Genomic DNA, 27,753 nt, shown 5'->3' on the forward strand with positions numbered 1-27,753 from the left:
CCACTTAGCCCCTGAGGATGCGTTACCATGACTCCAGCTGTATAGTATTTCTGACCCACTTTAGGTGATGACTCTGTTACCAGCCGGGACGCCCGATGCTCCTGACACGTCTCCCTTGAGACACAATGATGCTCTTTGTCCTGAAATAAATTGATTTTGGGTGAAGTGGGATATTACTGTTAGTAGATATAAAAGGCATGAAATTAGCATCAAAGAGACTTCCAACACTTTTTTTGCTCACTTTATTGGTTCCACCTGAATTAATCAATCATGATAATAGAAGCCATGAGACTGACTAAACCGTACAGACGGTATAAGCCATTATTTGTGCTCTGCGTGTTAAATAACACAATATCCAGGTCATTGCAACTGAACCTACCATGCGGGGTTGCTTCCTGTTTACTGTGTAAAATGGAGGAGAGGCCCTCTGGCTCGAGCATGTGAGAGCGACCAGGACAGAGGGAGCAGTGTTCATATCAGGAGAAAGAACATAGAGCCCTGAGAAAATGTGTTATTCTCTCACTGGGAGACGTTTGCCAGCTGAACATTTTTCCTGATCTCCAGCTCTGCAGATTCTTCAGAACGTTAAGTCTGGTAAGGTTCGTTTATTCGCTACTTTTCAAATCAAACTCAAAGGATAACGATGAACAAATTGTCAGTGAGGTTTGGTGTCTTCTCTAGAAATCAATTTCCCTCTTGTCTGAAAAACTTTAAGAACCATAATAAAAAATATGTTATAAGGAAAGTACTTAGTTTGTTTAAGTAAACACTGTTGTACAATTTATGTATCCTCTATGTTTTTAACGGTATCTACTGTACATTTGATTTGCTGATATTCTGATCACTCTAATCTGATCAAGTGGACACACTTTCTTTTTTCAAGTGTACATTCAATAACTAACTATAAACGCTAGGTGGCGCTCTTGATCAACATAGCAAATATGTCCAATATTTTTCGAGCACTCCCCCCGCCTCCCCCGCGTAGATCGTGAATGGAACAGATGATCCACTACTCTGTAGAATTTGGCCCATTCAGACAACTTTGGAGTGTAGAACTGTACCTGAGGAGATTTTGGAGGTAATAATGCTACTTGCTTGTATGTCAAATTAATTCAGTGGAAATAAATTGTGTCCTTCAGTCGATTATAGTGGAAAATCAGCAGCTACTCATCAGTAGAGCAAGATATTAAAAATAGCCCAGCCTTTACCAACTGCAGCATGTGATGAAGGCCTCCACATAAATTCTACAATATTTATAAATGGGGCAGTTTGTACAGTGAGCAAAGGATTTTTACTTTTGCTACTTTAAGTACATTTTTATTCCAATTCTTTTGTACTTTTACTCAAGTGAAGTTGTGGATTCTGAATGTAAGAAAGTATTTCTAAGGTGTGACTACGCAATTGACAATCTTATCTGAGTACGAGATTTTAGTGGCTCCTCCAATCCTGCTTTAATTTATGGTTAAAAGTGACACTTGTGAAGCTGCCGTCTCTGCTGTAAAATAAAATGTAAGTTCACATGCCACAGGCTATGTGTGAGTTTCCTTTAGGCCCGAGACCTCGTAAAAAAATCTGTTTGCAATGTTGCATTTGTTCTACACAAACAAAAACTTGAAAGCGATAGTTTGCAGCCGAATCCAATACAATTGAAGTGACATTTAGGCTTAAAACATCAGTTTAATTTGAATGTGGGTGCTTATGGACACTTGGATAATACCACAGGAGCAGTATGGACTCTTTTAGTGTTTCTTTCTCTGTTGGTCTTCTACGTTTGAAGAATTGCTCCCCAGTTACTTTAATTGTTTTGGAGTTGGCTGCAATGCTGTTCACCCCCGAAACTCCAAAAGTGTTTTGTGGACTCAAACACTTTCACCCACCCCTCCATCGGCAGAGTGGTGAGTTGATAATCAGAATCAGAATCAGAATCAGAATCAGAAGTATTTTATTGCCAAGTACGTTTACACATACAAGGAATTTGCTCTGGTTATTGGTCCAAACAATGAACATAGAAACATAAAAACGCAATAAATACAACATGCATAGGAGAGCAATAAAAAATGGGAAACCAGTATATATGTACTCACTGTTTACTTCTTATTTACTCACGTTTTACCAATATTTATACAAAGTAACATTATTTTGAGATAAACATTTCTGAATAAAAATATATAAAAAATATAAAAAGTGAATTTTCATTTTGGGCTGAACTATCCACTATAAGTGGTAAACTGATATAGCATTGAAATATTGAAATATTGAAGTATTAGTTAGCTAAGCTTTTTAAAAGTGAAATACAATAAATAGATCCCAAAATCCAGCACAACACAATATAGAGTACGATCATCTCAATTTGTTCCAGTGCACCCAAAAACAAGAAGAGTACATTGAGGACCCTATAATCTTATAATGTGACAGTGTAAAACATCAGTGTTTAAATCATAAAGCCTCGATCCTCTGGCACACATCTGCATCTGACCACATCTCTGGGACGTGTTGCTCCTCCGCGCGGGAGAAAACGCCTCAGAGTGAGACCTCTCGGCTGTCCCCACCTGTCTTCGCTGTCCACGTCCCCGCGGTGTCCGAGCTCTGCCGGCTGCGCTGCGTGTCGCGCCCCCGCTCAGAGAACCACACGGCGGAGGAGAACCTGGGAGAAATGGCGGAGGGCGCTTCGACTCTCAAAGGCTTGCGGTCCCAGATGGGTAAGACTCGTCCCGGGCAGCCGAGGCGGAAGTGAGGCGGGAAACTCAGATGTGTGTCAGGAAGAGTTTGGGACTTTGTAATGTTTGCTAGCAGCAGCATCCGAAGCTAACCGGGATGCTAGCCCTGTTAGCTCCCCCGGGGTAGTGACGTTAGCTCGCTGTCCGCTCACATTTCACGCCGACTAAACTTCCACTTACTCCCACTTTAAACCTTGTGAATTGAAATACCCGAACCACATTAGTTGATAGTGACGTGTGGGTTAAAGAAGCTGCGTAAACCCAGTGAAAGTAAAGAAGCTAGGCGGAGTTAGCTAAAGTTGCGACGGTTGACACATCGCGACCAAACTCGGCTAACTTGCCTTTAGCTTCCCTCCAGTGATGTCCCACACTTGTCCTAAGAAGTCTTAATGTATCAAAGTGTGTGTGTGGATAGGGACAAACTCACAAAAGGGTTTGCTAACGAAGCTAACTTGTCCAGAGGCAACGACAGTAGCTTAGATAAGCATCGCTCATCACTCTGGGGAGGGGGGTGGGGGGGGATTATTGTCACTAGTGATCTGCTGTCCCCATCGGGAGGAGTTCAGGAAGCTCCTCGTGTGTCTTCCGCTTGTCTCACAGCTGACAGCATCCCATCAGCTGCTTCATCATGGGAGAAGAAGATGCTATTTTCAGGGTTTCTTTTTTTTAATAAATAGTCTAACTCAAAGTGATCTTTATTTCATGGATCCACCCAGGCCTCCACTTCTGCATATTTATTGACATATGGCCTAACCCCACCCACCCCCCTCCACTCTCCAGGGAGGGCAACTATGACAATGTCTGACCTGAATTTTCAGATAAAGCTGGATTGTCAGAGGGAGAGTGTATTAGTGGAGTTTGTCTGCACGCTTCTCGATTTGTCTCGATGCAGTGACAACAGGGTTTGGGTTGGACCAGCAGTCTTTGTCACACACTGATCTGTAAAAGCTGAAAGCCACATTGCATTATGGACATTGTGTGATTTAGGCCAACTGCAAACTCTCCCATCAGTGATCCTCATCCACGCCCCAGTCAGGCCTCCTCCAGACCTTATGCATGGAGGTTTACGGGGTCTACATCCACGGGCATGAATGCACAGTTTGTTATGGCTCAGACAGATTTTCAGTGTTTCGGGATAAGAGGGAGTTTTCTGCATACCCAGTTTGGGAGTAGGCTCGTTTTACCTCTGCCAGCGACTGGTCCACTTCTGGTGCTGCTCTTGATCCTATTTCCCCTCACATGTAGTATTTTAAATCTAAAATTTCCATCCATCCAACTGTGTTGTTTTGAAAAAAAATATCGAGCAAATTGGAAGTGATGTTAAATGTTGGAAAACTGGATGTGCAAGGAGCAGAACGATCTCCTGAGAAAGAGATGGCTCAGGGGACTGACAATAATAAAATAATGTCAGGAATCTAGATAATGTGCATGGTCAACTCCACAAGAATGTGAGCAAGGAGAAAATGTACCCTGCTATTATGAAGGGAGATCACACTTCTGCGAGTCACACCGCAAGGTTATCCTGATCTTGGCTCAGCAGTTGCCACTGCAGAATTGAAAGCATGACAAATATTTCAGAACTGTTAAGATTTAACCAGAGGAAATGGACCATCTGTAAGTTTAGCATGTGTATTGTCTTGGATCTGTTTACATTGCGTTCGCTTTGCTCTTCTAATTCCCATCCAAGTTTTTATTTCAGCTCTATACAGTGTCTGCACACACCCATACAAACAATATTTGAAAAGCAAAACATGCTCATTTGTATAAGCTATAACTGAGGTCAACGTGTCATCAGAGTAAGGCATCAGGTGAACCAGTGTGAAATAGTCCAGCATTTCTCTCGTTAGTTCTGGTCAATTGCTAATAACTTCATAACAGTGCAAAGCATATTATCTATTAGGTGCAATGTCACAGTTAATTGTGTGTTAATTAAGTGTTTTAGCTACAGGCAGATCAGATTTATGAAAAGCTTATTGATGTGACAGATGTTTGGTCTGGTTGTAAGTTGCTCTGGTTCAGAGAGGTCTGTAAACCAAATAACCAAATGTGTACTACACTAATAGAAGTCTAACTACAATCTAAGACCGTCATTATCATTTAAACTGCTCATAATATATTTTCTCAACCAAAGCTAAGCTGTAAAAAACCACTGCTATTAAAACACTATAAAACTTGTGTAAACTTGTTTCATCCCGCAACCCTTAATCACAAGTAACACATCAGAGAGTCAAGTAGAATTTGTATTGATGTTGTTCTTTTGTAAATGATTAAATCCTTTCAATGCCCATCTCTACAAAAGAATATAGTCCATCTGGGAGAGGAGACTCCCTACGAAACCGGGATGTGTCATCATTATCCTGCTAGTACTGCAAATAGCCAAGGCTTACCTTTGCATGAACAGGTCTCCACTAATCCCATAGAAGGTCTAGTGTGTTTGTGTGTGCATGAGTGCGCATGTTTGTGAGCGTGCATCAGCTCAGCTGTGTTATCTGATGATCTGAGCTACTGAGCCAGCAGCGGGTAGCTCTGTGCCATGGAAAGCCAAGACTGTTAATGTTTTCTTTGCAGCCGAGCACAATATAAGTCAGTCGCACTTATCTGGATAAAATAAAGCAAAGAAATATAACAAATCGGAGGCACAAGTTGTTTTGGACAGTGAATAGTCTTGTTATAGTTGGCGTGAAGAGTCCCTGCTTAGCGTTGCTGCTCACTGCCAAATGGTCGTCCACCCATGCATTAAGCTGTGCAGACACTTCCTGAGCAACAAGCTACTTAATTATGCTGCAGGGCACAATGAAGGCTGCAGTTGGAAGAAGGGACAGAAAAATAGACCCGTTCATCCAACTCATACTTTTCTGTTACACCACGTGTATGAGAAAGAGGGAGGCACAGAGACTCCCAGAATATAAAGATGGTTATTGTTATTTAGAGAACTAGCGGGGAGCTAGCATTCGGTTAGCGTTCGACGAGAAGTGGTATGATGTAATGCTGGCTGGGCTGTTTCCTGTTTGTTTTTTTTGTCTGGGCTGCAAAGCGGGGTCATCACGACACCCCTTGGTGGTCTTTTCTGCCGCTGTAATAACCCAGCAGTCCTCAATATGTACATGTGCTGCTCCCAGAGTGTTTCCAGTATTTATTTGAATATCTACGACCTTAAAATGTTGAATCAAGCTGTAATCATAAACACAAGAGTCATACAAATGTATTTTCTCTCTCTCTATATATATATATATATATACATTTATTTTTCACAGTATGACCAAAGTGATTAATGATTTTTTTACAACTGCATGAGGATTGAGAGGATATGGCATGAAGCATCCACTGCTCACAGATTATCTGGCAGACAATGGCATTAATGAGTCTGGTGTAAAATTAGCAACAAGATTAATTAGTAGTGATTGTTGCAGCGGTGAAGATGTATGTAAATGTGTGTAGATCTCCATAGTGATGGAGTGATGAGTTAGCTCCTCTGGTTGGCTCTTTGCGTTTTTGTGAGCACACCTGGCTCTCTTGAGATCTGGACCTCGTCCCCCGTCTCATTAAAGCACTTTAGTGAACACAAACTTGTGTTTGTGTCAGTGGAAAGTTATATTATTCCGAGGTGGCGCGTCTGACTTGGTGTTAGTTTGCATTTAGTTTGATTCTTTCTCATCACTACTGAGTGTGACGTTCATTCAGGAGATACATCCTCTGCTTGTGGCACACAGATATTCTGCAGAGTCATAACAGCATCAGTCTTTCTAACAGAAGGCCTTATTGTCATGTATATCGCAGCTCTTATAAGACAGAAAGAATATGCATTATCTTCGCTTACAAATGGTACCTACTCAGCTGTTTTGATTTCCTGTCTACTTTTACTTGCTTATCATGTCACGGCAACGAAAGAAAGTCATAATATTCTGAGATATGAGACATGGCAACAGTTACCCTTATTTTCATTTTCAACCCTTTTAGCCTTTTTTATGATGGTGGAGATAAATGAGGAACATTTCTGTCTATTCTGGTGAGATACATGTTTCTTGTTCTAGGATGAGACTCATTTATGTCCAAGATATATTTTGACGTTTCTTATGAATACAGATCAGCTTCTTTTACAACAGTGGGTTGTCTGTTTTTTGTATTTATTCCTACGCATAAAAGATGGCATCTGTTGTCAGACGGTGAGCAGCATTTTCTCCAGTGCCTTAATCGATGTGCTAACATACTTTCTGTTACACATACAGTGAGATGCACTGTTTACATGCACAACTGTATACAGAACAAACTTTTAACAAAAGTTTACTTTATGCTTTGACTGAAGTGTACTTCATAGCACAACGCTGGTGCTTGATAGTTAATGCAATTAAATAAGTTATTCTGTTGTATCAAAAAGCTTTTATAAGTGCTATTAGATCACAGGCACCCCTAACTTCATTTAGCTTAGCATTAGCTAACATTTGGCCTACTCATGAGGTGGATGCAGGGAATTAGCTGCAGACTTTGACCTTTAGTAATCTCCTTTGACTGGAGAGCACTGATGCAGCCACAGGATACAGATATCTAGTACATTGGTGACTGCTTAACCTGTTAGCTCTCTCTTATCTGTGTGTCACCTGGATGTAACTCTAGTGGTGGTTTGTACTAGTTTATTACAGCTACGTCTGATCAGTCTCAAAACATTCACCCAGATATAGGGCAATAGGAAGATATACATCAAATCAGACTCTTTTACAGTACCTGTGGCTCAGATGGTAGAGCAGGTCATTTGCTGATCTGAAGGTTGCAGTGTCTTTGGGGAAAACACCGGCTGTTGCAGTTTGTGAATGGGATGTATGATACAGAAGAGCTGTATGAAAGTGTGTGACTCATAGTCTCGAGCGCTTTGAGGGACTGTTAAAGGTAAATTTATTTTTCTTCATGTGGATGAGGCTTTCTTCATTCAATCTTCCTCACAGCACACACACACAAAGGCAACACAACAAACACAGAGGATAATAGAACATGGCAATTATGAACAGAGGAAGGACTCTGGCCAGCCTAGACCTATTAATATGCCTGTATGTAAAACGGGATACTTTTGTCGCATGGACATAGGCGGAGAATGAAAAATCTGACGTGAATAGCCTTACTTTGAAGATTATGCTACAGATCAGTCCTCAAGACTCAAACTTCACTAACAAACCTACATCTGCAAAGACATGGCCTTGACTGACACAGTAATATTTGCATAAGATATTACTGAAATTTTACTACATCACTCATCAGGAAATATGATTTTGATGATATCACACTTCCTTATTCCTCTGTTTTGAGTCTTATTTCTTTTCGTCTGCTCTCTCATACATCTTCCTAATCTAAGAAAGCATATTTGACAGTCAGCTGTGTGAGCAGAGCTTACCTGTCACTTTGTCAGTGTCAGTTTGTCGTCTCTGCTTTTCCAGACAAAATTGTTGTAGAGAGTAGAGCTTGTCGGTGCCTGTGATTAACACAGCTTAAATATTTTCAATACGCTAGAACAACTCGGTTATCGGTGTTGATAAATCCAATAAGCACTTTCATGGCACCATTTCAGTTTACTGTGGTTGCTTCTCTTTTTTTCATAATAATTATTAGTTTTATTATATGATGGAGAAAGAGAAAAGCTTTCAGCACACAGTTCAAAGTGTTCATCAATAATGTGAATATCCCATAACCGACCTTGGTTTAGCTTCTTTGTCAGCAGTTCTGTAATGCTGAATTCAGACGGAAAGATACGGGAGAAAAAAGCTGATACTAGGGCTCATAAAGCTTGATCATGTCCTAACTGTTTCCTTCCTTCCTGCCTCCGTGTCTCTGAACCATGATTTTCCTGGGAATTGTTTTGGCTGAAGAAATCGCTGTTGACCCAGCAGTGGTCTTGGTGGGAGAGTTGATGTATTTGAGCGAGTTTGCAACTCCTGTCTTGATGTAAAATCTCTTGATGGTCCATGTGTATCAGAAAGGAATGATTTTCAATTCATGTACACTCGCATGTACACACATGTCTTTCATATGCATCAGGACAGGAAACCTTGTGCGGATAATCCGGTTTATCAAGATGAAGCAGTGGTGTGGAAGTTTGCTCGAAATTGATTTTATATCATTATTTTATGGAGTACGTGGTTACAAATTTTGTGCATCCTCAGGCATATCAGCGCTTTACCAAGCTGCTCACAAGGGTTTGATTCCAGACATTTTTCACTGCAGCCCATCCCTCCCAGCTTGCCACAGAAGGCAGTGTATAGCTGGCTACAGGGTTGACTATGAGAGAGGGGGTTATGTCTCATGGCTGAATAGTTGGATTGTTCTGTAGCTTCAGATCTGCTGAAACTGTCCAAAACTAGAATTCCTATGAAGAACAAACAAAGCACAGAGAAAAAACCTCTGAATTTAACACGATTAGTTTGGATCATGTAAATCCAGTCCGGTTCCTTGATATTATGTGATAGTCCAGCTTTGTCAGAATGGCTGTATGTGAATCCAGTTCTCTTTGTGTAAACCCTGGGTGCGTGTGTGTTCTCCTACATGCAGCTGCAGCTGCACAGGCCCAAGCAGAGGAGCGGCGCAGCCAGGCAGGAAATAGTCCAGGACCTGCAACTAACACATCAGCTAAACCTCAGGGGTGTAGACCAGGTAAACGACACCACACCTTGACACAGAAACAGATTGGTTCTCACAAACACAGCTCTGTCACGGCTCTATTGTCATTAATAATCTGAGCCATTAGATGCAACACGATCCCTTCCACCACCCTCTCAGTCTGGCCTACTGCAGGTCAACCTTAGTCATCATCTTATTACTGCAACAGTTTATAAAGCTCATTAATGACAGTCACATGCATACATCTGCTAAAGCCTTCGTAACTCTATGGTGCATTGTAATCCACTCCTATGTTCATCATATATGCATTACCATTTAATCACATGCTGTATACACATGTATTTGTTTGCAGTCCTCGACGGTGCTGCTCTTAGAATAGACGACCGACTGCGAGTGGCAAAAGAGAGGCGAGAGGAGGCAGACAGACAACAGGGTAAGAGCACAGTTGCTGTGTGAGATTAGTTTAGCCAAAGCTAGCCCTAACCTATTTAACCCTATGTGATGATTTCCTAGTTCGATTCATCGAGATATTTAAAGAAGTTTGTTTTAAACAGGAAATTATAACAATTTATTACAAAGAATACCTGCATTAGCAGCATCTTCACAAAACAAATTGATAGTTAATATGGTTGATATCAAGCTAGGCCATATATACAGTGGCATTGTAGGGATTATTACAAACAAAGGGATTATTATTTTGAGGCTGTTCACCCAAAACACCACATACTAATACATGACTTGTTTTTCTCTGTCCCTGCATGCACATGCTGTGTGCGTGGTCAGTTTTGCGAGATTCTCAGATTATGGAGCGGGAGCGTAAGGCCAAGCTGCAAGTGGAGCGTCAGATGGAGGAGCGTCAGAAAAAGGTTGAGGAACAGCGGAAGAAGGAGGAGCAGAAACGACAGGCTGTGGAGGAGAAGAGGAAGCAGAAACAGGAAGAGGAAAAGGTAGCTGGGTGCAGGCTGAATCTGGGGAGCCTTAGGATCTTATTGTTGCTTAAGTAATTTGACTCCAGTGACTAAAATAAATACATTTCTATAGGAACTCTGGTTTATGTTGCAATGTTTCCCTTTTTAGAAAAAAAAGGGGAGGTTGAGATTAAATTAAAATGCTATAATATATTGTTAAGAGCTAACGGCACAGTTTTTATATTTGGTCTTGTCTTCAGTGTTCAAGGTAGAATCTATTGTCCTTCACTTTATACGCAATGTTCAGTATGCAGAACAGAACTACACCCCATTCCCTCTGTGCTGATGTGTGCACAGTAATACCACACAACAGAAAAAAATGAAAAGGAATACAAACAGTACAAAGTAGACCAAAATACCATGAATGTTGCTTTATTCTAAATGACTTGCATATTCCTCATCCTCTGCCCCTGCTCTGCTGCAGGAGCACTACGAGGCAGTGATGCGGCGGACATTGGAGCGTAGTCAGCGTGTTGAGCAGAGGCAGAAGCGATGGTCTTGGGGAGGACTGTCCACAGACTCTGATGGACGAACAGGTAGAACTCCTCAAAATCCTTCATCTTAGAAGTTCATATTTCTTTTGTGCTTTTCTGTTAAATTCTATTTTTATAACCCACTTACAGCGGCGCATTAAGGAGGAAATTGGGATGCTAGGGAGTTCCTGACAAAAATGGTCAAGTTGACAATGTAAATCCAGGCACAATGTGCAAGAATGAAACCTTTTTTTTCCTTTGCCAGTAATGTTAGATGAGATCATTTAGGTTGTAGGTTATTCAGTCAGACAAGGTTCTGTAGAGAAAGACACAATACTCCCTATCTTTTTGATTTTCAAAAAGGTACAGTACTACTTTTTTTTCACCAAAAATACAGAAGCGCAAGAGTAAGATTGACTGTAAATGACTGCCGGAAGGTAGTTGGACACACTTATTGCATAAATACATTAATGAGATATTATTTGATTGGTCTCTACACTAGCTCTACCTGCAGAAAGTTCAGCATTTGTAACTACAAACAACACAGTCTGAGTTGAGATAGCATTTGGGTTGGTTACCAGTTGATGTCTCCAAATTAATTTGGTACAAAATTTGTAAATACTCAGCCCGGTGTATTTTTGCTTTAGTTGCAAGGTGTCAAATGAAGGCTAATGGCCGACAGCCAGGTTACACCCTTGTCGATAATGAAGGATTTGCCTCTTCTTGCATTTTATCGCTCCTCCCTGAGAGCTCTTTTTTCCCACAGGAGATTCTGATGCCAGCGCCTCATCTCCAGTAACTATAGTTATCTCCCCTGCCTCGCCAGACAAGCCACCGAGGAGTCGACAAGGTTTTGTTTGTTGATTTAATTGTTAATTTGCTCACCTATGTTGCAAAACACAGCTTGGACTGGCACCGGTACTGCAAATAGCATGGTTACCCACCAACACCCCTCCACCACCTGCGGTCTAACTGGCAGTCTTTCACTAACCATTCTTCTATGTGTGGCCTGTGTTGTAAATGTACCTCCGTCTTGTTTAATAGTTGGAATTGTAGCTTTAGGTTTTTCACTCATTCACACTTTCCAGGTCTTCTAGGTCACGAAGGTGAATTCGCATGGGAGTCCACTTATGTTTGCCAAACAAAAAAACGGGTGTTGAAACATTAGCATCTACAGCTTACTAACCACAATGCTTGTCTCTGAAACCATGACCCTGAATGGTTTGTTACAAATGTACATTTTCATGTTAAACATGATATTAACTGGCAAATGTATGCTATATATCATGTTTTACAAAATTTGAATTTCAAAATGTGCGCTGCATTGTTAACACATTAGATCAATGGATGAATTTTATGGTATTTTGGGGAGGGGATAGTAATGAAGGTAGATATATATTTGGATCTGGCAGAATGTTATGCTTGCTCATGTGCACCCACATGCCCACTCCTACCAGCCAGCCTCTAGTGTAAACCCCGCCTCCCTTGTCTGTCTTTCCTCCTCCCTCTTAGTGGACAAGCGCTCCACATCCACCCTGAACTTGAAACAGTCGTCCGAGGCTGGCATCAGCAAACGCCTATCCTCTTCCTCTGCCACCCTCATCAAATCTCCCGACAAACGTAAGTCCCCCCCCTTCCTCACTTGCTCCCTGTCCCTCCTGCCCTTCTTCCTACTCTCCCTGCACCCTGCATTCCAACGCTTGTGTCTCAACCAACAAAGTATATTCCAGACTGTTTTCAGCCAGTTAAATGTTTGTCAGTGATTTATCTCATGTCCCGAAATCTATCAAGTGATAAAAGTGTTTATAAACTAGAACAAACCTCTTTTTTTTTCTGTCAGCGCTTTAGCGTGAACTCTGACCTCTTCATGTCCAGGGTATTGCACACAGGCTCACATGAGCCCAGACAGACTCTGGTAAAAATGCTGTAGCTCTCTGTCTCTTGACAAGTTAGCATCACCTCCTGATTCTGCTGCAGCCATTTACTATGCTCCTCTGCAAAGGGCATTGAAGGAACATTTTTAGGGGACTTTAACAATATTCCTTGGTTTATTTTATTTCGCAAAAAAGCCTATTTGATTTCTGCAGATGGAAAAAACCCATTCAATTGATTCCTATCTCTTCACAGCTTCCACGGGCTGCCAGTGCCATCTTTCCATCGCTTAATTCTCTCTACTGCCACACTCATTCAAAAGATTATTCTACCACTCTTTCTTTTCCTTACATTCTCTCAAGTCTGAGAGACTTCTGTACCATTCACAAGAGACTGTTGTGAAAATTTACCATTGGGTGTTTCATCATTGTCCCTCAGGTGTTAAGCAGAGGAGTTCGTCTTGTAACCGGTTGCCTAGCAATGTGAATGCTTCTCAGGCCAGTAAGGAAGATGGCAAAAAGCTTCAGGTGGAAAAGACAGGTGCAAAAGATCCGCTCTCCATCCCACACTGTGCCCTCACAGCTAAGACGGCGAATAGTACAGTTTTCCAAAAACAATGCAGCTTATAAAGAAATATTTCTATTATAAATTCTCCTCTGTCACAGCTATGATAACCACATAGCAAGCTGACTTTGTATAGGCCAATGGATTAAACACTCACAACCACAGTTCCCCTACTGTGCTAATAGTAGGGAGCATAAGGTAATTTGATCTAATGAGTTACAGCTCTTGTCTGTGTGTTTAGCCATCATCTTTGAAACTGGGGCATCAGCTGCTGTCAGCCCGAGCCTGGTGACTAGCATTAAGCCAAATGAAGTGCACATGATGTGTAAACTGTCTATGGAGAGTCTTTGTCGACCTTCCTCTAGTGCCTGCATGGCTATAATTCCACTCTCATGTCCGTAGGCCAATCCATGAAGAAGAGAAGTTCCTCCCTCACTCGAGTAAGTGTGGGCAGAGCACAGACCCCTACCAAGCCTGATAAGGGGACAACGGATGATCAAGGTGGCTAGCATGAACAATCGGCAGTCATTTTCTTTATGGCCCTATCTTCATCACTAAGGCCTCCTTTTTTGAATAACAAGCATGTGGCTCTGATATTAATAGCTTGCTCAAGGATCTACTGTTGCTTTTTTAAAGCCCCTAACAAAACTGCCTGCATTGGAGAGGTTTTCGGGATAACATCCTCATTTGGCTCAATTTAACGTCATGGTGCTGAAAGAGTCTTTTTACAGGCTTACTCTTCTTGCTATGTATTCCCTCTTTCCCTCACCAAAGGGTCTTTCCCTCACTTATTACAGAAATACCGCCTGGGAAGCTGCTAAGCTTCTGTAAACCATCATTTCTGGTGATATACTGGAAAAGCTATGTGTTTCTTAACCTTTCTGCTGTCATACTCCACCAGATCCTGCACCGTGCCATGCTCCTTACTTTGTTTTAACCTTTTCATTGTTTTCTTTTCAACCGTCGACCCAGCAATGGATTGTGTGTCTGGACTAACACTAACAGCGTTTTGTTTCGCTGTCACAAAGTCTTGATTGTTATCTCCCTCCCAGATAACGTCATGGCTGGATGTAAGTCTCTGGGCTTGTGCTTCAGTTTGGTGTGTGGTGTGTGTCTGTGCCATCCCCCCATTGCACCCCAAGGGCCCAGAAACGATCACAGCCGCTCACTGCAGTCTATGTGTTGCCATTAACCACCAATGCTTTTGTTTGTCCCACAGCCACGTCAGCCTCTTCGTGCTGAGGACTTAAAAAAATGTACTTGTCCTGTGCAGATGTATGTTCTGTGATTAACCTGAGAAATAATACAACACAGCAACAACTATCATTCATACAGACTTAGGACTTCATAACTATAACCTTATCACAGACTAATAACCATCATGCTTCATACTTTGGTGCAGAGCAGCAGGCTCCAGGGGCTAGTACTCGGCAGATGACAAAAAACAAGTCTGTCGACAACAGATGTCCTCTCTATAAGGGGCTCCTACAGGAAGTGACTCTGCAATCTCCATTTGAGGAGGTTGCTTTTTAGGGACTTGTCAAATCAAATCCACCCGTCAACCCTTTAAAGAAGTAACAACCTAAATCGGGAAATGTTGATTATTTAATTTCATGAATGCAAAAGCTCTTTGTTTCTGCTGTGAAACAACCGTGTACCATAGTGCTTTTCCAACATTCCGACCTGCTCAGTACTCACTGCTTCTTATTCTTATTTTAATTTGTTGATTTAAACTCGGCACCTTCTATATGTCAGCCCTGGAAAAGTTTCAACAGCCAAAGCTTAAGAATTATTGTCTGATCCCAGTCCCCTCACCCTGTCACTTTTAAACTTTGGTTTCACTATTCATTTTCCTACCCAATAGTAATCCTCTGCTGTCTTTGACGTTCACTAATGGTTCAGTTTTTTCCCCAATCAGCACACCTTCCTCTGCCTCAAGGGACCATTGATTTGACCTAATTTTCTACTTTGACTAATGTTTTTTTTAACTGATCTTCAGTTACCAGACAATCAGTTCTTTGGTCTGTCTCAGTACTCTTCCATGGTGTCCTTTCCTTACTGTCTTATCTGACAAACCTCATTTGTTAACAGTACAAAAGACAGTTGATAAGGAGCCAATGTAAGATTATTCAGACACACAGTAACCTTTAGTTCTATCTGTTGATTCTCTCCTGTTGGTTAAATCACATGGTGACCTTTCAAAACTTCATTGACCCCCTTCTTTGTGTTGCCTTGTCATCCCACTCTCTCCCTCTTTGCCTTTTTGTTCTCCTCTACTTTTTCGGGTGATTTTTTTCGGCCGGTTTAGCTCGCAAGCAACCGGCTAGCACTATGGACGGAGGGGTCCTTAGTCGCCTGCTCACCCCCACCCAGGCCTCACTAGCTAGGAGCAAGAGCGCCGCCGCCCTGTCCGCTGAAGGAACAGACGCTCCAGGTAACCTCCACACAGGAGACCCTGTCAGAGAGGAAGGATGGCTAGACAGAGATCCTGGTCCTCTTTGCTTACCCTTATTTTGTTTTAGTAAAAAGTGAACCCAGTCACTCCCAGTACCACTTCACTAGATTTAAACTCATCCCAGTGCCCTGCTGTAGATCCTTGTGCTTTTGGAACAGTCCTCTCAGAGAAAACGGTGGCGGAATCACAGACGTCAATGCAGCTCCCTGTGTTTAAAAGCAGCTATTGTATCAATCAGCTGTTTATGTTACGTATGAACAATAATTACTTGCAGCAAAGTACACTCATGTGAGCACATATAGTTACTCAGTAAATATTAAGACGCACACATGGATCCAGCTCACTTGCACTCTCCGACCGGACACAATTGGCCGTTGTGTGCTGAGCTGGGCCGAGCAGAGCAGACTTGGCAGGGAGGGTTTCTCTGCTTCTGAGGAGCGTCAGGGAGGCATGCTGGGAGCTTTGCTCTAAGCTGCTTACCTGTTGGTTCTTGTTACATCAGAATGAGACCGTTGTGCTATTACATGTGTTCTCATCGTAAAACCAGGGTGTCTGAGATTCCAAAACATGGCACTAAAATAGTAATTACTTGTATTTGACTGATTATATGGGCTTGAAGTCCCTCTTATCAAAATCAGTACATCCTCAATCTCCTGCTAGACATTGTAAAATATAGTCTAAAGCCATCTAAGTAGGGTTTTGTATCTCACAGAAAAACTTGCATGCCATCAGTTTTATATTAACTATTTCTGTGTTATACTAAAATGATATAATCTGCAGAACATAGGTTATTGTTAAGGATCCATCATTTTAGACTCGGCATAGACAACCATTAATAAATATTTTTGAGAACACTGTTTTAATGATATAAAGAAGCACACTACAAAGCACTGACTCACTTATTAGCTTCCACTGCATTCAGAGCATTGGTTTTAGGTTGTGGTGTTTATTGACTGGCCATTACAAAGCCATTAGCCGCTATAGATCTTTCGCTAAGTATAGTCCCAGTAGAAACATGACACATCAGCATTAGCAGCAGCAGTGGGAGAAGGATACATTTCATAGTCGACATAGCTGCGCAGTGTGCAGTCTGAGTGGATTTGAAGAACACATTTGTGATCAGGCTTTGGCAGAGAGAGTTCTCCAGGTCTTGAGATTATCATGGCTAATCCCTCAATCTGACACAACAAGCTCAAAACCAGAGGACAACATTATTACCTTTAACAGAAGGACACATACAGCAAATGACTCTTGATTTAGTTACTGAACACAGCACATGACACAATCAACATTCACTGTGTTTTAATGTACTAATACATCTGTGAAATGTGTGTTTAGTCCCAGTGTTGGATGTACTCTGTCGGTGGTAGGTTTTGTATAGCATGTGCTGTGGTGTGGTCCTTGGTGTTCCCGTTTGTTCATGTTGTGTCCGTAAGCTGTGGAGTGTCTGGGACTTTTGTGAATTTGTTGCATTCTGTTCCTCATGTGGCCTTTTAATCTCCAGCCTAATCAAAACATGAGCAATCATGCTGTTGCCTGCCAGTGCTAACAACTCGCTTTTTTGTGCTCTTGTCCCCCTTACAAAATGACTCCTCTGCCTTTCTTTCAACCATCATCTCTCCTCCCGTCCTCTCTCCCACTTTCCTTCTCTCTTTTCTTCCACTCTCTTTATTTCCCCCTTCTTTTTGCTGCTTTGCTGCCCAACCCGGCCGCTTATCACGCCTCCCATTGGTTGTTCTCCTCTGGCCCTGCGATCACTGTGTCCTTTACCAGAGTGTCACCTGTGTCCTCGCTCAGCCTCTGCCACTCCCCTGCACCCACCACGCGGACCTGTGCGCAGCCGTAGCATTGACCGACAGAAGAGCGGCATGACCACCTCGGTTTCAGCCGACGGAGCCCTCGACCCTTCAATGGTGAGATCACCTCCTGACGTCACTAACAGAGAACACTGTTCCATTCAGACATTTTTGACCAGCATGATTTAATTTCTTTACCATCCTCCCTGTCCCCTTCTCCTTAAGCTGCATTTTTGTACATGTATTAGTGTGGGTCTACATGCTTATCATACAGCCGTCAAAAATGACAATGCATTGCGTTGATATTTTCCCCAGAGGACTGTTTTCTTCTGCAGAACTGGAAGGAAAACATATTTCACCTTAGGTGGCCTTGATGACTTACTATCAGTGTTTTACATAAAAGAAAAGCCCTGTTGGAGCGTGACATCTTTTTTTTAGACCCTTCACTGTGAAATTGAATGTGTTAGTTTCACCATTTTATGAATTAATGCACAATACTATGAGGCCTGAATAATAATGGTGAATTATTTCACAACCCTGTCAGTCAGTTAGATTGCATTTACTGATGTAGTATCCTGAATAAAGGGCTTTAGCTTGTATCTCTTATCTTTACACATTATTAAATATTGGTAGCTCTAAAGAAGAGTTGCACCTATTCCAAAAGCTGAATAGAAACCAGGATGAGGTTGAAGTAATGACAAATGCATTGAGGTGACACTGCTCAGAGAAATGAGGCTGGCACCAAAGACACTGATTTATGTGCATATCCTGCTACATTTGCCTTTCAAAGTATTTCAGCCCAATGCTAACGATAGGGAAATATCATTCACCCAGCTGCTCTTCCTGGTCACTTATTTGAACTTGCCTATACACTGGCTATTTTTTGTCCTCTGCACTGTTCCTTATAAACGATAATTCTAATGTTTTTATATGGTGCCCTGTAGTGCCCAGCTTTCTCTCATAACCTGCCCGCCCTCCTCCTGCTCTGTGGCTGTGAAGGGCCTCATTGTCGTAGCATGAAACAAAGGGATTCACAGTAGTCAGATTATGGACAGATCATCTCATGCAAAGCACACCCCACCCCTGACTCTGGGGCCTAATGTCAAAGCCTTTGACTCTCCTCATCGGCTCATTTGGTCTTCTCTCCTCCACATGAGATTGGTGTGGAGATAATTTGAATTCAGGGCCTCATGCTCACCATCCAGATATATGTTAAAATGTGCTTTCAAGTCAATTTAGTTGGGCTTCACCCACATTAACATGTTGGTGTCCTGAACACAGAGACTTTTTAAAACACTGCTGGCCATGTTTTAATTTGAAAACTCAGGTTTTGTTTAGTCATTGGACGTGCAAAAAGAGATTTGGAAAAGATTAGTGCATACAGGTTTGTGTTGGACAGTGCTGTACACTTGTGTGTCAATCTGAGTGTCACATGGTTGACCTTGCTGTGCCCTGTTGTCATCTTGTTTGCAGTGCCTAGTTTAGCACATGGGGATTAAAAATAGATGTATTAAAACCCAACCTGTGGGACTTCTTTAAGGCAGCAATGTGTCACCATTTGATTTGTGAGTTAAACGAAAAGAGGCAGTAGTAATGATGAGTTTAATGCTGAGTTAATATTTTGTCATAGTTACTTTGTTATAACAGGCATCTGTGTTATTGCCTATTTATCGCATGATTTAGAGTTTTTTTTATGAATAATAGATATAAGGATAGTTCAGTTACAAACATAAAAGTTCACCATGAGACATTTCATCAGATGAATGATAAAAGGGACATATTACCTACCGATATTTCTGTTGAAATGGGAAGTTATATAAGTATTATTTGTATTTTTCTTTTTTTTGCATGTTTCTTTAGTAGTACCTGATACTTTCATCATCAGAATACTTGAATACAAAATGATACAGTCTAAGATGGAAAAATTTAAAGTTTGGTTCAAGTGTGTCATGTCTTCATTAATGCCATAAGCTGTCACAAGGGGTCACACATATCCCTTGCTGCAGTGAACTGATCCCTTTTCAATGTCAATACAACTTGGTCAAGCTCCTACTTAGGAAAATTCCTCTCCTCTCTCTTTTCTGTGGAACTACAGAAGGACAAGCAGTCAACATCGCCGGCAGCCCAGCGTCCCGCCTCCCCATCCTCCACCCTGGGACGCAACCGCTCACCATCCCCAGCCCCCAGTCCAGCTCCAAAGAGGACCCCCTCCCCAGCAGCATCCAAGTAAAACTACAATACATCTTAAGTCATTCATTCATAAATAAGTATTTTGCAGGATTAGATGCGCCCTAATTTTACTTTAATTAGGAAACAAAACAACACAACTCACACTTTTAGTTTTTTTTACAGGCAAAGTTCCAAGACACGCCCATCATCACCTGGTGGAATGAAACGTCCCCCATCTCCCCAGCCCACAGCAACCAAACCCCCACCCATCCAGAAACCAGCTCTTACTCCAACAGGACCCCCTACTTTACGAAAGAGAGACTCCAAGTCCAAGGATTTGTGTCCTGTCCAGGCTGTGTCTCCGCAGTCCTCTGACAGCAGCAAGACCAAAGACAAAGATGGTGAGTTCTTCTCAGTTTGAAGAAAACACCGCACAATATGAATGTGTTGTTGTGCAGCATAAACATATAGACAGTGCCTTATATTTGTAGAAAACATATAAGATACATAGACCCGTATAAAGGCAGACTTAACAACCACAGACCACTGATGACTGTTAATTAGTCAGCACCAGTATTTGTCAAGCATGATCCTCTGTTATTCTGACAACCAGGATGTTTGCACTTGTGGATCCAGACTTGTTGTTAGTATCAAGGTGCAAAGTGACCCAGCAGGACAAGCTACAATCTTTTTCATCTTATCACCATCTTACAGTCTCATAAAAATTCAAGTAAACTCTTTGTTTTCTGAAATTTACCCTGCACAATTACCTATTATTACCTGGGTGTCCCTAAATTTAAATGGTATTGCTGCACAAGAGCTTCTTTCTTGTCATCGTTTATATAACCTGACGTAATGACATAAAACAGCAGGAGCTCTTGAATCTACAAAAAATTTCAGATCGAGGTTTGATGCGTGAATACATTGTCAAATCTATTGTAAACCAAAAAAATATTTTGTATAGTTAACTGTTGAACCTGCAAAACTGAATATTAGAATATTTTTCTGGTTAAATTCTAAATGTTATTATCTGCGTTTCATTTGTTTACCAACTCTGCATGGGAACCAGATAATGCAGCGCTTCTTCCTTGTTCCCTTTTGAACTCCTGCTCTTTGTTTCTCCCTCTATCACTATCTCTCTTTCTCTCCACACACAAACAAAACCTCTCTGACTGTCCATTAGCAGCGATGTATTCAGCTGCACCTTCACAGCAGATAACAAATTACAGCCTCTGATATCTTGGTTTAATACTCCCCCCATCTGTTTGGTTAGAGAGCATTATCATCTGTTTCAATAGCAACACCATCAACCGAATTTTGTGTTTGTATATCTGTGTGTGTGTTTGTGTGCCGCAGACTGACGTGGCAGCGGCTCAGTTTGCATAAAATCTCAGTGGAGCAGGAGACCTATTAAGTCCCACCTGGAGTCACATCCTGTTACAGATCTGTGGTTGTTGTTGTTGCTGCTGCTGCTGCCACCCCATGGACAGAATCATGCTCTGCAAGATCAGATGACTTAGTAATGTTTTAATACATGTCACCGGGCAGGGACTGTTACCCAGAATGCAGAGCAGTCTAAAAATGAAGAAGACACAAATGAATAGCGAATTTCCAACCCTGACTTAATAAGTTCATGGTAATACCTATATTATACTTCAAATATGTCAATTGCTCTTTTCATATAAACATGTTAAACATTCATTTCAATGAGTGATGTGAATTAAGTCCTCTATCATGGTATATGACTTTAATATATCAATACATATCAGGATAAGTAGGTTTGCTCAAAAATCTATTAAATACTTATTAAACAACTCATTAACTAAATTACTTGTTTCATTTAAGTTTAGTCACAGTGTTGCAAAAGTCATATAAAAGTCTCAACTGTGCTCTCAAACATCTCTTTGTTACTGATTTAGTATTATCTCAAATAATCAATCATTTTTATTTAATAGTTATAAAGTATCTGGCTGGGATTCTTGAGCATAGGCAAATTAATCATCCATTCAATAATAATCATTTTACTGCCTAACCCAAATAAGTATTGCTACAAAGGTTATTGGAACCCGAGTTTCCTCAAATGACATAGAGATTATCATTTGACAATTAAACAACTCAGAATTAGGACACTTTCTTTCTCTACTCTCTTTCTTCATCACATTAAGCCTCTGCAGCCAATCTGGCTTTCTGTCCTCTTCGTTATTATTTATCCTCCAGTCACAGCGTCCCGTTGCTTTGAGCTCAGGTCTGCACGACAATAAGAAATATGTGATAGAGTGGACAACGCTAAATTAATCTCCCTTATTTGTCTTTACACCTTTACAGACTCGAAGGGCTCAACGGGAACCAACTCGGCTGCTGAGGCAGCAAAGATCCTGGCTGAGAATCGCAGACTGATGCGAGAGCAAAAAGAGAAAGAGGAGTTGCTCAGGATACAGAAGGAGGAAGAAGAGAAGTGAGGATCTTGAAATTAAGATAGCTTACCTACTTTGACAATGTTCTCTAGAGAACTGCAGATGTTAAGTGAAACCGTTTGAAATACGGTTGTATTTTTTAGGTATTAAAGGTACAATCATTACGATTCTTTATCTCCTGAGACGCTGACCCTTCTGAATGTTCACTCTGTGACATTACCTGAACATATTTGTGAGTTTGTTGTCAAGCCTTTGCTGCTTGTTCTCGTCCCAGGCTTAAAAAGGAAGAGGAACAGCGTGTAGCGGAAGAGGCCCGACTGAAACGTGTGGAGGAGGAGAAGAAGCTTGCAGAGGAGAAAAAAGTCAGAGACGAAGAGGAGGCTCTGATGGCGGAGGAGGAGCGGGTGAGACTGGCAGAGGAGGAGGCCGTGAAACAGGTTGAGCTACAGAAAGAACGAGAGGAGGCTGAGGCCAAGGCTCTGGTGGAGGCGGAGAAAGTACGTGTGGAGAGAGACCGCGTCATGCAGCAGAACCAGCATGAGCGAATGGAGAGAAAGAAGGTAAGCTGCTTTCAGACATGCACTGGATTCCACAGTATTTAACCAGAGACGGTGCATGTGTGAAGTCACGAAAATGGAAAATACTAAAAGTAAACAAATATCTCCCAGTGAAAAAGTGCTGACACACATGTAGAAGACATAGCCAAAGATGTCAAGAGAGTTTGTGGTGATAAGAGCAAACGACAGTGATGTAAACATGATCATGTGATCTCTATCTTCCTGCCTCTGCCTTCTGTACTGCTCCACATCTCGCCTGAATAATGAGGAGGATTTGTTACTGTTGTGAACGCGTCTGTGTAGAAAACCTTCTGCTGTGTTGTACATGTGTTAAAGGCAGGCTTGTGTAAAAAAAGTAATGCATCCTGAAATTAGAGCATTATTTAGCAGATAACATTTATAAAAATGTATTCTTTCTTTCCATTTCAGAGAATTGATGAGATAATGAAGAGAACTAGAAAAGGGGACCCTAATGACAAGGTGAGCTCACATTCACCATTATTTGTCTCATACTCCTGCAGTGCCTGTTTTCACCCTCTGTCTGAAACACTCATTTTAGCTCTTGGCCGCCGCTCAATGAGCTGTTTTCCCTGATTAGTCAGGCGACCCACTCCTTTGTGATTGGTCAACCGCTTAGACTTGCATGTATTCAAAGTGTCATGCCCCTCTTTCACAGACTGTCTGGTCATCTGTAAACACTGCTGTAGCCATGGCAACAATTGCATTGAATCTGCCAGGCCAATACGAGCACGAGTTAGATAATGAAAGTCAATAGGAACCAGTCAATAGACCCGGACCAGCTTAAGACTGGATTTCAATGTTTTACTGCGGTAGGCTTTGTTTGCAGCTTTCTTATATTTCATATGTAGCAGCTTAACTCTATTATCTCCATTCATCACGGTGAAAACTGTATGAAGGCTGGCATGTTGCCTTGTGATGTGAAAGCTTTTATATGCACAAAATAACTCTGTGATCCACAAAGGGAAAGGAAAAAAAACAGAAAAGCATATTGTGGGCATTTTAAAAGTCTTAAAATCCTCGACCCTTTCTTTCCCATGTAGAGAGACGATGATAAATGCTCACAGGACAATGACGACAATGATGACGACGATGATGTGGACTCAAACTATGAAGCAAACGGTAACGGTTTCCATCCTTACGCTTTCACTTTAATCGCAGATTCAAGATATCAGACTGTCTTTCCTCATCTTTGTGTTTTTAAATAAACTCATTGTGTGTGTGTGTGTGTGTGTGTGTGTGTGTGTGTGTGAGTGACTTTGAATAGTGTCCTATCTAACTTATGACTCGTCTCATCCAAATCAATTTCCTCCATTTCCCAGCAGAGATGGATGACATCGCCATGGAGGCCGACAAATATGATGAGTGCGGTCTGTCCTGTGAGCCAGAGAATATGAGAGAGGAGGCCCTGGGCAGGGTGAACGGAAAACCAGAGACTGACGATAAGGAGAACAACAATGGCATAAGCACAGATGAGACCCAGGCAATAAGGTATAACTGCACAAAGGAGTACTAGTATGTAACTGTAATTGTAGAGTACATCCCAGCTTTTGGTTTGTATGTCAAAGTTCACACACCAGCAGCTTCACATTAACTCTCAAGTAAAGAGCCACATTTTTCCCATTAGTTTTGATCATTTATTGAAACACCACAGCACTAGCTCTTGTAGGTAAGTGCTTTTCCCTAGTCTGGATTCACACTTCAAACTGAAGTATTGACAAAATGATACTCAAGTCAAATATAACAAATACATTCTCAGCCACCCAGTCAGTGTTAGTGCAGCCCCCTCATGCTTAATTCCTGACATCAGCTGACATTAATCTTACGTTTTACCTCAGTGTCTTCTTCATCTATCACGTGAACACACCCCAATTCCTCACAGTCAGACAGCTGAGAAGGTTCAGGGCCTGATTTGACTATTTAGTGGAAAACTATAGAAATTACTTTTTAAGTTTAACACGTGTCCTTTGCCCTCTCCTCTCCAGTCCAGTCCCTAAAGGCCGCCACGTGGAGGGCTCCGAGTTCCTGAACGAGCAGGACTCTGCTAAAGTGGGCTTGAGCCCAGGTGTGAACGGTAAATCCAACCAGTGGAGCTTTGAGGAACTGAATGACCTCAACGTCCACTCCAAGACCCCCCTCATCGCGGCGGAGGACTGTAACCAAGTCTTGATCAACTGTGACGGGAGCTCAGATGGGACCAGGGTCGCCTTCGAGGACAAGGGAACCCCCGTCAACCCCCTGCATTCCTCTATTCAACCCATAGAAGCCCTTTCAGGTGAGGGCTCACTCCCGTACTCATTTGTTGGGAATGTGTAGCTTCAAAGTTAACCATTTTGTGTTTTCTCCTGTGTCTCTGCAGAGATGTGATGCTGCTTCCATCCCTGCGAAGCCTCTCACTGTTGCACTCCTGAAGTTCCTATTAAGCTGAGCTCATTAAAAATAACAAAAAAAGCAAGTCCTCTACCGGTTCCAAACAGCTTCCTCCTCTTTGTCCTCCTCCTCTTCCAGACGGAGGAACACAAGGTGAAGCGGAAAGACCTCCCTAAGTGCTACCTTTGCACCGCACATTATGAGGAAACATATGTATTGAAATTATATATTTAAAAAGATATTCTTCAGGGAAATTCCATATATTCCTTAAACATGCTTTCTTCAGGTCTCTTTCCTCTCCCACTTGTGTTTAGTTCTTCTCCCACATGTTTTCCCTTTTGTTCCTGTGTTGTGTCCTATTTTGATGTTTTTTAAGAGCTTTGTCAGGGGTGCATTGTTGTAATTTATTAATTTTGGCTTCTTTGTTATTGTAATTATTGTTATTATATGTTAAGTTTTTTGTTTCTCTTCTGTGACAATATTCCAGGACACGCGCGTGAACTGACATTGTGAGTAAATGGAAGGAACGTTTAAACGGTCTGTCCTAGCGGGGGTTGAGGGGGCGGAGCATCCCAGGATTTGCATGTGATTCACCTAAATTTACTTGACCGGCTGTTTTTGCAGCATCCAGCAATATGGCCTTATCGTGTTTCCCAACCTCGATGTATGAATATACTAAATTCTTTGTGCTAAAAGCTCACACGCGCACAGTTCAGCCGTCTCAGTTGGGAGCAGATTCTTTATTCATGCTTCACCTCACACATCTCGGTTCTTTCACCCCCATTGTTTTTCATGCCAACCACACACTCGTCTCCCAGCTTCTCCCTCCCTGTGGTTCCTTCGTTGGCCACTAGAGGGATTCAGGCGCTCGGCTGTAACGTTTGAAGCTGTTTGGTGTCGAGATTAAATGTCGACACAGTTGTGAATTCAAATGTTCGGTGGAGCCTGAGCACTTGGTCGATTTAGAGTTGGCAGTTCATTTAGGTTCCGTGTATATAAACTGTATGTTTCTTGAGTTGTATCCAGTTTTAGTGTCTAACATCTGTTAACGCCGCCGCCTGCAGCTGTTCCACTCGCTTAACACAAGTGGAGTTCATTAGTTTCCTTCATTGTGTCTTTGGAAAACAGTTTTCTGTTAACTGACCTGAACTTGAATGTTCTGTCAATAATGTTAAACTTTCAATTAGTTTTTCCATTTTGTGCTTCATCACATCCATACACACATTTCCTCCACTCATCCTTCCACCCGTGCGGCTTTATCATCAATTTCACTTCTGTCCCACTAAACCTCCTCTTACACAAGCTGCTGCATCTGAAACAAATGCATTTCAACTATTTTTGATAATATACAAATTTGGCTTTTTGTTTGTTTATATATGAAAATACATTTCTACATATATTTAAGTGTTATTGTATTGTGTATATAATCAGTATTAGGCAAATGAAGCCCTGTTCCGGTGGGAGTGGTGTCAGGATGTGGATAATTGAAGTCTCTGTGTATGTGTATGTGCGTATAAGATTTAAGGTCTCTGTTCTTCACGTGCCCTGTGAGGGGAAGTCAGATTTGGCGTAGGGCACATTGGAAAACTAATATTTATCTGAAGCCCTCTTCCATAAGAGCCCTGCAAAAACAAGGGGCCACTGTGCTGTGTGTCCCCAAGCTCTGCTTTTGATTCAGATATTGCCTCATAAAAAAACAAGTCAACATTTTGATGGTGAGCCGAGCTCTTGCCCTCAGCGACATGTCTGAGCCGTGAAATCAGTCGCGTCTGTGCCTCACAGTGATTTTAATGTCACAGAAATATGTTTTAGAAATTGTCGAAGGATGAGGGGATGTCGGCTCCTCCGTTGCAACGATGCACATCCGCTAAACCAAACCAGACGTGGGGCCAGACTTGTTTTGCCGCACTGTTGAACTGTCTGTTCTGGATTTTTGTACTGAAACGTTTAAATTCCCTGATGCTTGAATTGTCCAAGCAACAGGTTGGGGGACCTTGATGTTTTGTTTTTGCCTTGTTCTCTGCTGGCTGACTAAAACTGGCTTTCATTAATAAGCTCAAAGAATGTAACAGACTCCATAAACCGTCCTTCATTATTTACCACATCTCTCAAAAGCTGCCCGCTTTTAGCTTTCGTGCATTATTCATCTAGGAAACGCGACGACTCTTTGCACTGTTTCAAAGTAACTCGCTGTGTTTTAAGAATGGTAAAATAAGAGTAGCTTTACTGTACAAAGCCCAAGGAGAGTTGTGTGATATTCTGGAAGATGACGTCTAGGCTTTGTTCCCGTTCACACATTTTAAAAGTCTCATTCATAACCTGAAACTTCGACCTACTCATGCCTACACCCAAACTCCTCCCTACCCCTCCTTCCGCTCATGTGTAGCACCTGTTTGGGGGCTGTTGTAGCTGCTGCTTGAACAGATACTGTATCTATTCCAGGTCCTGCTGCATCTTTTAGGGCTCAAGCGCTCAACGTTGTCTGATACAATAGGATAGAACGGTGCCTTAGATTGAGATTTAGTATTTTTATTGTATCACTTGTTACTAAGGAAGTTTGTCTTTACCTCAGCCTCGACAATCAGTTCACCCAACCAGGGCAACTGTGTGAATATTGAATATTTCTCTGAAAGATTTACAGACCTAACAACGCCCTGTTCAGAAAATACAAATTTGTACTGTAAATATATCTAAAAGTGTACTGAGTTGACACAAACTGTTACAACAATAAAGTTTGCAAAAATACTCCTTTTCCATGTTTCATATTTATTTATTTTTAT

The 27,753-nt window shown here is 41.7% G+C and overlaps 1 protein-coding gene across 1 annotated transcript; it reads left to right on the plus strand.

Annotated features, from left to right (window-relative positions):
• The first annotated feature begins 2,610 nt into the window (after positions 1-2,610).
• Positions 2,611-27,718, plus strand: map7d3 (MAP7 domain containing 3). Its single transcript, XM_061079855.1, has 19 exons — positions 2,611-2,699; positions 9,249-9,350; positions 9,670-9,750; positions 10,101-10,264; positions 10,710-10,821; positions 11,525-11,608; positions 12,271-12,378; positions 13,069-13,170; positions 13,597-13,695; positions 17,447-17,562; positions 19,541-19,671; positions 19,798-20,015; positions 21,940-22,069; positions 22,303-22,588; positions 23,015-23,065; positions 23,647-23,725; positions 23,926-24,094; positions 24,589-24,878; positions 24,963-27,718. The coding sequence occupies exons 1-19, from the start codon at positions 2,654-2,656 to the stop codon at positions 24,968-24,970; spliced, it is 2,376 nt and encodes a 791-aa protein (XP_060935838.1). The 5' UTR covers positions 2,611-2,653; the 3' UTR covers positions 24,971-27,718.
• Positions 27,719-27,753: the final 35 nt, after the last annotated feature.

Source organism: Limanda limanda, chromosome 10 (genome assembly GCF_963576545.1).
Source record: "Limanda limanda chromosome 10, fLimLim1.1, whole genome shotgun sequence".
Taxonomy (NCBI): domain Eukaryota; kingdom Metazoa; phylum Chordata; class Actinopteri; order Pleuronectiformes; family Pleuronectidae; genus Limanda; species Limanda limanda.